The sequence below is a fragment of the Schistocerca cancellata genome, chromosome 3 (assembly GCF_023864275.1).
Source record: "Schistocerca cancellata isolate TAMUIC-IGC-003103 chromosome 3, iqSchCanc2.1, whole genome shotgun sequence".
In the NCBI taxonomy this organism is placed as follows: Eukaryota; Metazoa; Arthropoda; class Insecta; order Orthoptera; family Acrididae; genus Schistocerca; species Schistocerca cancellata.
The window spans coordinates 444,790,357-444,802,998 of NC_064628.1; the positions used below are offsets into that span (position 1 = coordinate 444,790,357).

Genomic DNA, 12,642 nt, shown 5'->3' on the forward strand with positions numbered 1-12,642 from the left:
CATTAATAACTACATCAGTGGCAGTCAGTTTCCTGTAAAGGGGAACTTGACATGGTTATGTGCAAAAAGTTTGTGCTATTGTTGCTTTCGTGTTCTTTTGTAAAAACAAGATTAGGACGAACGTTATGTAAAATGTTAGTGAGTTCACCTCGTATCTGGAACCTTTGCCGAACAACAAAGCATCATCAACATATCTCTTATTATATAAAATTTTATTTTTGATTTGTGGGTTATTTTTGGAAAATTGTAATTCTACACGATTAATAAAGACATCATGGACGTTACCTGCTAGTGAACTGCCCATTGCGAATCCAGCCTTTTCGTTATAGACCTTGTCCTGAATGAAAAGTATATGGAAGCAAAAGTATTTTAGTAACTGAATGACCTCTGTTACTTCGTCTGCACTCATAATCTTATTTTTATGTAATTCATTTTTAATAATCTCTACCGTTTCACTGTCTGGTATGTTAACGCACAGGTTCATAATGTCTAATGAGGCAAATATTGCACTGTCGGAAATTTCAGTGTTGTAGATTACCAGTTTTAGTTCATATCTGTTCTTTATGCTAAAGTTCTCTTCAAAAACATATAAAGGTTTCTAAATATCCTTCAGTTCATTGTTCATGTTGTATGGTGGACTGTTCAGATCATTAGCAGTTGGACGAATCGGAATATTAGGTTTATGTAGCCTGCACTGGCAACTAAGGATCCATTACCTTCAACTTTCAGTAAATGAAAGGACTTTTTTATGTTGTATTCTGAAACTTCGGAGTTCGATCTTTGTTGATGTCTATAACGTCATTTTCACTGAAAAACGTTAAAGTCCTTGAGATATAGTAGCTTTCATTAACAAGGAGTAATGTATTACCTTTATCTGCCTTTTTTAAAATTCCTTCATTAATTGTAAAATTTTCATTAATAATTTTAACTATTTTCTCATCAGTAGCATTGAGCAGTGTAGAGGAGATCAAAGGAGACACCAGTTCACTTAAAAGTAAATGTAACTTATACATTTTATAATTTAGTTCATCTTTTGACTTAAAAGAATTCCTAATTTCTGACTTCATTCATAGAACGCTGTTCTTCCGTTGAACAATTAAAATAACACGAAAATGTGGGTTTATGCAAATTCTAGCATATTTTGGAATAATATGGTTAGCTAAGCACTGTTTGTTAAAATGCGTTTTTCTATTGAGTCTCATTATTTTAAACCTAATCCCTCTAAATATCTTGAAGTCTCGAAATACTTGGCTAGGAAGGGTCACTGGTCTCAGTTAGACTCCTCTCACGCTATTTTGCTCGATTTATTTTGTTTACATCATACATTTTCACCTCCGAATTTATTGTGGTATTTCTAAATTTATCTGGGAGGAGGCTGAGCAGTTAAATATGTTATACTGACATGTAAACACGAACAACTTGTCATACAACACCCTTAAACACATTCTGTATGTAATTCTTATCATACAGAGTTTCCTATGAAACCCACGTAGGCCTCCTTTACGTAGTGTTTGTGATGTTGTTAAGAGATTGTCATCTCCTTCCCTTTCGGTGTGAAAGGGGGAATGGGTGTGGGTATTTGTAGTTGCATGCTCGGTGGTTGCAGGGAAGTTCTGTCTGCTAGAGAACAGCAGTATCAACGTCTGAGTAGGTAGATATGATTCCTAAGACAAAGAAGTTTGTCTCCGTCGTGTGGTTCTGTCCGTCCCTTATGAAGTTGGTAAAGGAAGTTACCTCTCTGGTCACTTCATATTGTGTAAGTGAGATACCCTCGGATGGGGCCCACGCTAATTAGTCTGCGGGCAGTTTCTCATGTGATAACATCGTCGGGTAAGTGCGTGTTTCGTGTGTCCGAAGCACAATGAAATTCTTAAGTTCTCAGCCTAACTGAAATATTAATTACTTTTCTTACAGATTAATATCGAAAATGTTTTTACATTATTTTAAATCGCGATGCAGTGCTATTTCAGTGCTCTATTTCAGAGTTTATTGCGGGTTGCTTTGTTTCCAATCCAATAAATGAAACTGGAAGCACGTTAAGTCATGAGGCGTAATTCGGATTAAAATCATCGCATTTTGTGTGAATGTGCGTATAAGTGTGTCTTAGTATGATTGTAAGGTTTTTTCTCGTCGAAGTTCTTCAACTTTATAACTTTTCGTTCAACACCCGTGGTGGGTGCTTTGTAATAACTGTACCACGTTCTCGTCAAATTGTTTAACGAGCCATCAGGTCAATACTATAGCGTCATTAACTCAGTTCGGAAGTCTTTTTTTTTGTTTCGTATGTATAGTTTTTCGATTTGATTTCTTCATTAAAATCATTGTGGAATAACATATTTTCTGTAAATGTACTTGTGCACGTGGCACATGTGCTGTAGTAACAAAACTAGCCCTTAGCTACTCTTTTGCATAATATTTCGCGTATTAAAGTTAATTAATCGCTATCGCCAGCAATTTTCCTATTTCACAATTTCAGGAAAGATTTTGTAGAGCATTTTGGTAAGATTGTGGTTATATCGAACCACGTGATCTTTGTTTAAACTTCCAATAATAATGTATTGTTATCCATTGGGAACACGGCTACGCTAGGAGAGGAATTTCTTTCCTAAACAGAATGGACTGGTTGTGATGCAGTTCCTTTTCTGTGTACCCTTGAACTATATTTATGTGCTTGTTTGGATGCGGTATCCCATCTTGTTTCCTATTCTTTCTTTTTCCTATTCTTTGAAAAACACCTTTTACGCTAACTGAACCCCCTCCGAGTAACTCATCTTAATTAATTTGCAACAGTAAATAGGGCACCAGCTTTGAGACAGACTTAGAATGTGTTATCCATTTTATTGAACTTTGATGAATTTTAAAAACATATAAAAGTCTAAAATTACTTTACTTTTCTTTAATCTAATTTTCCCCATAATCTGTTTACTTAAAATAACAATAAAATGTTAAAAAATGAGCTGATAGTGTGGGTGACTATTATATAGATTGAAAAAATTATAACAGTAATAAAAATTTACTTATCAGTCACCCACGCATACTTTCCACCCTAGGTTCGGGAGGTGTATTAAAAACACAAGGCTTATTATGAAGGAATAAGTATTTGCTGAGAACATTTATCCTGGAGGAACAGCGGTGTGGCTACAAGTACTTTAAAAATAGACAAAAACAGTGAAGACGGCGAAAGATTTATTTCGATGGTCAGTTTTTGAGCATACTCATACACTCATTCTGAAATATCAACACAGGATTGGTTTACAAGGATGCGTGATAATATTCATAACAAATAAAATGCATCATGTATGACAAGTACTAAAAGAATAAAGTATGCCTATGATGTTAGGCAGTGGCTGTGAACGGAGTGGTTGTAACTTCACGATCGTCAGCTGCGAAGTAGAGCAACGCAGTTTTTCCCTAAATACGTGATGCTCCACCCACTGCGCATCAAACTGCGTCAGTGATAACCAGTCAGGTATACAGGAGGTAAAATAGTTTTTACAATAAGCTGTATACGGAATACTCACACGAAACCATGTAACAAGTGAAGAAATATTTGCATTGCGTCATATAAAGTAACTGCTATAAACAGCATTTAGTCGATGTCTGATAAAGACACAAATAAAAGAGGTAACCAATCATAATCGATGGTGAACCAGAATATTGTACGCCCGCAAGGATAGTGGTTAAGCAACGCCAATGGTTCCCATGAAGACGGCGTTGTCGTATCGATATTCGATATCCAGCAGTAGACGATATCTGAGCTGCGACAGCGACTGCATGTTAAATAGATACTAGCATGAAGGTCAGATATAGAAAAGCATGCCAGGTATTGTAGAACATAGTACCAACTAAAATATTGCTACAGTGACGCCACTATTTCCTATGGAAGCCGAGTGGAGGTGTCGACGTGCACGTTTCAACAGAAGACGAATTCAACGTTTCGACAGCAACTAGCTGTCACAAACTACTGACATGTATATGAGACGATTATCGTAATATGAGTCAGATCCCACAGATGACAATGACCAAGCAAGTAGCAAGATAAAGTAAAGTAGGGTACACAATACCAAAACCAGTTCACAATAATTTACATCAAAATAGCTGTAGCAAAATATCTCATTGGCCCATCAAGGTAACCAAAAACATAACACGGGGAACATAGCAAGATGAATTTCAAAAGAAATGAGAATTTTTCTTTTTGAATGAAACATCAATGTAAACCATTTTTGACACATTTAATTGTAAGTCCTAACTACTTCTAGTACAGACAGGCTTACATAAAATACCCTTGCTCAGTTCGATGGACAGAAGACAGTTCTCTGAAAGAATCTCCCTTATTCAAATGCATTTTGTTATAAAAGAAGTAAATACACAATTTCTCCGATTCATTTTGGCCACAGGCTGATTTACCTGATATCGCTGATCTGAATTCACAGTTCTTACACGTTTCATTACATTTTTCGTAGACAACATTAAAAATTTCCGTAAGAAAGGAGCACCCATTCGCGCAAGAAAATCACTGACAAATACTTTTTCTTAATATTTAAGGGTTATGACTTTCCTCAAGTAATGTTTTACGGTCTGCATGCCTGTACATATTGTTGTTGCCGCTCCGAAATCGTCTTCTGCTGAATGACGCATATCGATACCATAACGTTGTCTCACAGGATTGGCGTCGCTTAACCACTACTGTTGCTGACATACAGTTTAATGGTACGCTATAAATCCCCGGAAATGGCTAGCGGTTTTCTCACAACCGATTATAATTGGTCGTCACTTTTATATAAACTTTGATCACATATTGACGAAATAATGTTTATAGGAGTTTCTTTAAGTAATAAAGATGGAGCTATTTCTTCATTTGTTATTTGGTTTCGTGCAACAAGTCTGTATATCTTCAACTTTTATAGTCCTGTCTTCCTCAGTTGCGTGCAATATTACGGTATATTAATAATTTTTACTTATGGACCGTCTGACAGCAACTGAATAAAACACAATTTTAGTGCCACTAAAATTGTGTTTTATTCAGTTGCTGTCAAACGGTCCATAAGTAAAAATTATTAATATACCGTAATAAGTCTGTATATACCTGACTGTAACAACTGTTTTACGTCCTGTATACCTAATTGGCTACCGGTGACGTAATTCGGAATACGGTGGGCGGAGCATAACGTATATAAGCAGCAACTGCGTTGCTGTCCTGATCAGTTAACCTTTTCACAGTTACCCGCTCTATTCACTTCCACAGTTTACCATCATGAGTATAATTTCTCCTTTTAATATTTGTTATGTATGATGTCTTTTATATATCACTTCTAATATCATACATTTCTCTAAATCTGTTTTATGATCGTATTTCGGTATGAGGATCTGAGGATGGTCAAAAAGTGACCGAAACCCGTTACCATCGAAATAAATGTTTTTGCAGTATACATTGTTTGTGCCCAATTTTTAAATACCTTTAGCCAGAATGCTGTTTTTCCACGAGAAATATTCTGAAAATTTAGCAATTATACGTCGTAAAGCCACCACTATGGCAATGTGGCCAGTAAAACGCGAGCCATGCAACGACGAGCGCGCGCGCGCAGTGGATTTCTATTTAAACTAACTTGCGCAAACTAACGTTTATTACACGCAGTTACTAATTAATTATCTGAAAGTATTATTTGTTTCAGCTGAACGGTCAGAGCTATTGAAACTTTATATTCCCGTCCACGGCTAGTTACGTTGGACCAGTATTTTCTGTGATATTTGTTGGGTATAGTTTGAGTATTCAGTCAACTGCGCAAAAAGTACTAGAATACCATTACGTGGTAATGATCATACGCAGTACTACTACCGATAAAGCGATGCTCTAAGGCAGTCGGTCAACGGTCCTGCCACGGTGACGCTTACCGGTTCGGGTTAGATCACCGGAGTTAAGCACTGTCGGTCGTGATAGGGCCTGGACTGGATGACCCACAGGGGTGGACTAAGCCTCGTGATGCCCTTGAGGAGCTACTTCACCGAGGAGTAGCGGCTCCAAAGTGACCAAAACTGACAACGTCTGGGCTCACCGCTGGCTTCTCAATATGCTCATCCGAAAATGCTGTCAACTAAGGATGACACAGAGATCTGTTGGTGCCGTTGCACCTTCCGATGCCTGTTCGGAAGAACTTCTGATGTAGTACGATAGTCTACGTTTGGTGCAATGTTGTTAATAACGAAATATAATGGCCACACATTTTAATTTCAGCTAATGCACAAAGAGCAAAAATAAACTTTTATTCTAACTATAGTCGAGACAGCGCTAGAAGTTCCTTGACTTCCTTATAGCTATCAGCTATAAAGCCCTAATTGCCGCAAGCGAAAACAGTACCTGTGAACAGACCTGTGACAACACGGAGGCGTTCGCATTGACACGTTTCCCAGATCGCGTAACGTGAATATTTGAGGTACGCCCGCGAAGCTGCTACGCCCAGCCCACTGCAACAGGCAATGATGAATATTAGCCTACTTAACTATCGTATGGTCAATCAGTAAGTGTGGATTAAGACAATGTGAAAAAAGAAACAGACTTTAAATTCTGAACATTCTTTTGTTTCTCAAATAACACAATTTATGTAGGATGTAGGAAATTCCTGCCCCCAAATTCGCTACAGCGTAGGCTCGTGCGAGTAGAGGCTGCCCCACGCTCTCGAAAATTCCTGGAATATTTCGAAAATCAATGTGGGATCAGAAACTACAGCGAAAAGCTCTTCACAAATGTTGACTTCGGCGAGCTTACCACAGAGTGTCTCGCGTTTTGATTTTCTGGCAATAGCTCCACAACGATGCGATCCTGACTTGCTGTTATTTGCTTGACTCGAAATCCCATACACTGCTTTGAGCTTATTATCAGGATTTCCTTCTGCACCCTGTGCATCACATTTTGCTTCGAATGTTTCAGCCAATCAGTACTAAAAACATTGCATACCTACGCTTTTTAAGCTCGTCCTGCAATGAATAAGAACATTCTCTTGAACAGGAACGCATCAGTGTTTCCGACTTTAGGTTTTGACCAACTGTACGATTCTGCGAGTTAGTGTGTGACTTGTCTCTCTTTCTCTCCCCTCACCCTCCCTCCCTCCCCCCCCTCTCTCTCTCTCTCTCTCTCTCTCTCTCTCTCTCTCTCTCTCTCCACCTCCCCCAAACGACAGCAACCGACTTTATTACACCCCGCTTTCTCATTTTATATATCTTTTAAAATGTTTCACCCTTCAATTAATCCATCAGTCTAATTACATTTAGCGATTTTAAGTCGGAACGACTATGATACAGTTTCAAAAACTGTCTTTAATTTTACTTTGCTTCATTGAGGTTATCAACATTTATCGTAGGTAATGGTGTGATTGAAGGGATACCAATTAGTCTCCGCTGTTTCTCTCAGAGCAATGACTTTTTTAGTGCAAAACTTTCTCCGACCACAAGTACATAAATTACATATTTTTCTACGAACAGTTTACGATGAGTTGTCATTTAACTTCCTCTGAGACTCATGTACTTTCTTTCTTTAGCATCGGAAACCATTTTCAGGCTTCGTCTGTCTGTGAAATAAATGCAGTGTTACATCTCAGAATCTTATCTCATTTGTGAAAATAAATATTTCTGCTTGGGACATGTTTCATCGAGATTATCTTCTTTCTCCCCGCAGATATAAACAGAAAATATATAGATGTCCATCCCTGTAACACATGCGCAGAAGTAGCGGACATATGTGTCCGTTGTCGATGAAGAACGCAACCTAAAATGAAATGGGAATTCTGTGCTAAAGAGTCATGTAATTGTAATGTCTTTTGTGTACTGAACAGTGCGCGCCACTGATGCATCATGGAATTTTACAGGCCATTTGGCTCTTTGCAGAATTTGGAATTAGAGCCGCCAGATGAATTGCTCTTAATAATTTACAGCCAAACTTAAGTGAAAATGCTTTAATAAGTATCTTTTGATTGGCAGGCATTGGAGAAATATATGGACACATTCAACGAAGAAGGACACTTACTTTGCCAAAATCTGATGGCAACGGGTGGTGCAGAGGTGGACGTGTATCCAATCATGAGCCTAAGCGCGATGCGCATTATTCTGTCTACCATTGGCGGCCTGGAGATGGATCGTCTAGAACCAGATCCAAGCAAACAAGTTGAGCTAGTCGCCATCATCTTTAAAGGTTTGAAAACAGCGGCGGTAAGTTTATAAAACTTCTAAAAGCATGTTAATGCCAAGACTTGCTCTCTTGTTTTCATCAGTATATGGACTAGCTTCAAATGAAATTGTTCGGTTTGGTCTGATAAAGATCTAGTATGTGCTTCAGATAACATAAGTTAAAAATACTCTTCCATGTTCATTTTCTACAGCTAGAACTTAATGACAACTTTGTTTCTGATCTCACTGAAAATAAATTAGATTGTCATTCTACAACGGATTAAATTTTTTCTTTAAAGAGAATCGAAAAGGGCACCCCATAAGACTTAAATCCATGATGCAACTCTGCACTGGCAGTCTGCTTTAGAGTACGTTATTAACATTAGAAGAGAAATTTTAAACCAACAGTTGTACAATAGAAATAGCCTCGTTAGGAATTATTTTACACAAAGAATCGTGAATAAGATGACACTTTATTACAGCGAAACCAGCGTTGAACCACATTCTCAGGTGATACCTGAACATAAATTACGCAGTTAAATTAAATCAGAGAGACAGAGGGGTTTATGGACAGAAGGCAAAGAATGTGGAAATATGTACACTGGGGCAGGCCATGCAGGCTCCAAGATCCAATCTAGATACCTGAAATTATTCGTGATAGATATTCAAGGTGGGAACTTCAATTTTTCTCCATTCCTTAAAACGCTGTTAATGCTAGCAATACCAATGTGTGTGATTTGTGTGGGTGGAGGAGGGCGATCTGAGGAAGGGTGCTTAATAAATCACCTCTTGGAAATAATGTAGTCTGCTCGTGAACCTTATATTTTAAAATTTTGAAGAAGTTATTTATTCTTTTTAATGAATTCTTCTACCAGGTTCTATAATTGCTTGTAATTTCTTCAGTTAACCTCAATCCACTGATCAAAAAATATAAGTATTTACCGCAGATCTGACTTTTCAGAACAAAATGATGTCATGTTCTATACTTTGATTTTCAGGACCGTGATTACTTATATCTACGTTAATTCACCAAAAAACCAACAATAAATGGCAAGGGTGAACTGCCCTGGCTTATGTTTCTAATGAACTCCTTAAATTTATTTAGGTTCGCTACTTCTTACACTACTTCATTTCCCTTTTTTAGCGCATGTACCATTGTACTACAACATTCCCAAGTTTCGCCAGAACAAGCTAAGCATTCGACTGCGGAAGATCAAGTGATGCACTCTCGATTATTACCATCAGTTTACCCACTTCCTCTGTTGACATGGGTAAGTTAGGAATTTGTTATGACCCACTACAGCATCTGAATCAATAAAACGTTAATGTTAGTACTAAAAAGTAGACCTGCTGGGTAGATCTCCACTGTAATTGGAAGGAAAATTTCGTGTAACGTTGATGTATATTCGATTCTTAAAACAGAAACATGTAGCACAACCTTAATAAGTAGAAACTAATATTCTCTATCAACTTCTAAAAGTGCTCATGATGGTACTATGTTACTCATCAGACAAGGTTCGAGAACTGTGGTCTGCTAGGAAGTGGCGCTTAAAACAGGTCTGTAAGTCGTCACAGCAAATTTATATATATCAGCCTGCCTGACAATATTTTAACACAAAAACAATTTTATGACGAGGGCACGTTGTACATGTGTAACAAAACGATTGCTCTGTGCACTCGAAGAAGAGGAATACATTTTAGACTGGTGATCCATACCAGTCGTTTAGATGCTTAAATAAAGAGTTACTTTCCTTCACGATCATTACCACCTTACATTCGCAATAGGCGTGAGTAGGTATTCTAGCAGAGTTATGATGTACTTTTCTGGCACACTGTCATCATTGATGATGTTATAGGGATTACCACCTCCTTAACCCTAGTCGGACGCATTCCAATTTCCCTATGTATAAAATGCCAGGAAATTAAAAATTTGCGGAAAATTCAAATTTTAGTGAGCTTTTCTCCTATACTGTGTAAGTTGAGCTGTTGTCCTAAGATTAAATTGGCGGTAGTCATGCTGGCTGACCTGAAATACTTGCGCAGCTCTATGATGTCAGAATCAAAGTCCAGGGATACTGCTATGGCCTTAGTATCATAATTCAAGACTGCAGACCTGGCATACAATATGGTCACCGAGCTTGGCAATCAGGGCATGCTCGCTCTGGTCCATGTTGTCAGAAAAGAGAATATCGGATCGTAGTGCAGCCATAGCATAATGTCATAATCAAAGACCTAGAATACTGGCGCAGCTCTAATATAACGTCAGAATGCCAGAAAACAGCAAAGTAACTTGCCTGCAGAACCCTGTAGAGGTATTTTTAGCAGACAGGTCATTGCATAATTCCTTCCTAAGTTAGGTGATTTATCATGCTTATAGAGTGGTATGTACTTGGTCAGCACATGAAGTCATACAAAATCATAATTTGAAGTCTGAAATACATACAAGTAGTGTTAGGGACAGTTGCATCTTTTTGTAAACAAACATGGAGAAGAGAATGAACCATCCAAACAGTCTACTGTTGCCGCATTACCTGCAGTAGCTAACTGTGTCCATGCTAACACTCACCATAGTCACATTGGGTTAGCCTCTTTTGTACGGTGGCAAAATTCTTGATGGCCAGACTGCTTGAAAAGTCCGGAATAGCATGGTGAAGTAACCTGCAACCCCCACACACATTCTTATTGGGAATGAAGCAACAAATACATGCTCATCCGTAGCCCTGGTGGTGCACATTTGTGCAGTGAATGTGAAGGAAGGAAAAAAAAGAAAACAAGAGAGAAAGAGTCGGGGACTATCATATAAAAACAGCCACGAGCATTTCTGTGTGGAATGAATGATGTCCGTTTAATCAGCAGTAATATAACCGACCATCACAACGTCGCCTAACATGGGAACTTATGCGATATGTACCAGGTGTGTACTGGAAAATTTGCAAATAAAATACGCTTATACTTACTTACTAGTCGAATCGTACCATCAAAAATGTGGCAAACACATATAATGGAAAAGTACCATATTGTCTGTGAGAGTGGTGGTCAGTACCCTACCTGTACAGTGTATTTGAAAACCAAAAACTGAACTGACATCCCCAGCAGAGTACAGCGCCAATTGACGGGAGACGACTGCAGCATGGCCAGCCAAAAAAAGGACAGTATATTCATCCGATGAGAAGACTACGAATGCTATACCTTGAGAATGCAAGCAGAGGAGTAACGGGAAATCGTTTGTCTGTGTCATGCATCACTAGAGCAGCAGAGATCATCTCCAGCACAACCCAGCTGACCACTGACGTCTCATGAGGCAAACCTCTCTCCAGACCTGGTCCACAAGTGTGTTATTGTATATTATGATGCATACTTAACATCAAATGTATCTGTAGTATTTCTAAATGGCGACAGGTGACGTACATACATGTAATTGAATTTACATACTCATTTTATGATGAAATCAACGACTATCACAACGAAATTTATGAAATTTTCACCTAAAGAAGACTGCCATTTCAAAGTCTAGTCATACGTAAAAAAAACGAAAATTGTACAGGCAGCGCTGACTTTTACTTTGAAAAGAGTGAACATTCATTGAATTGTCATGTTAAAGTATACCCAGATTTTCTCTGTCATTCAGGCATAATAACTCTGAAATGTTAGAGCGGAAGTTAAGGAAATGGTACTGAGGCTGCCACAGTATTTCAGTTCAGCCAGAGCCAACATGACAGCAGTCGTGTAGTGAAGTTCATATGAAAGGCCTTCCACCTCACCATGTGTTCCATGGCATCCACATTACATCACATATCTTCATATGATTTGTAAATGGACATAGCCGACATGCATATAGAAAACCGTTCAGTGTAAAGTCTACTAACATGTGGCAGCACCTATCCACTGAATTATGATGTTATGGTGCTCCCACCTCTGCTACAGATCCAAAACCACAACAGCCAGGAAACTGAGGGTTGCATGTACGTTTGCAAAATAGTTGTGTGAGTGATATAACAGCTTGCTAATATTTCCAAGAAGTCTAAGCCTCCCATCCACTTCTCCTGTCCTTTACAAAGCTAAATAAAGACTCAACCCTAGCCACTCTATGGATTGAAAAGTCTCAGTTTTTTTTCCATGTCAGTGTGTCATAGGATTTGTATCTGTCACTTACCATATCTTATTATATGATTACTGTTTGTCTTTGTAAAGGCAAATACTGTGGTTATAAATGGCACCCTGACACCATCTCCTTCTTTAGCTAGACGCTATAAATTCAATAAGTTGACTGTAGACTCGTAAATAGTGCTAGAGTTTATGCAATCGAGTTCCATGTAGTCAACATGTAAGTGAGCCATTGTAGCAAATGTATTTTTGTTAACTGCACTTATTCCACACCTTCGAAAACTCAGCAAACTGCTTCCCAGCAACTAGGTGCATAACGCCGACTTCTTATAACACAATGGACATGCTGCAGAATACCGTTCCACAGTCTACATCTCCATA

The 12,642-nt window shown here is 38.3% G+C and overlaps 1 protein-coding gene across 1 annotated transcript in view; it reads left to right on the forward strand.

Moving 5' to 3' along the window:
- The window catches only part of LOC126176358 (cytochrome P450 4g15-like), a 224,741-nt gene that overhangs the window by 132,482 nt on the left and 79,617 nt on the right, over positions 1-12,642 (forward strand). The window contains exon 3 of the mRNA XM_049923512.1: positions 7,972-8,199. Coding sequence (XP_049779469.1) covers positions 7,972-8,199 — 228 coding nt within the window. The remainder of the gene's footprint in view (positions 1-7,971; positions 8,200-12,642) is intronic.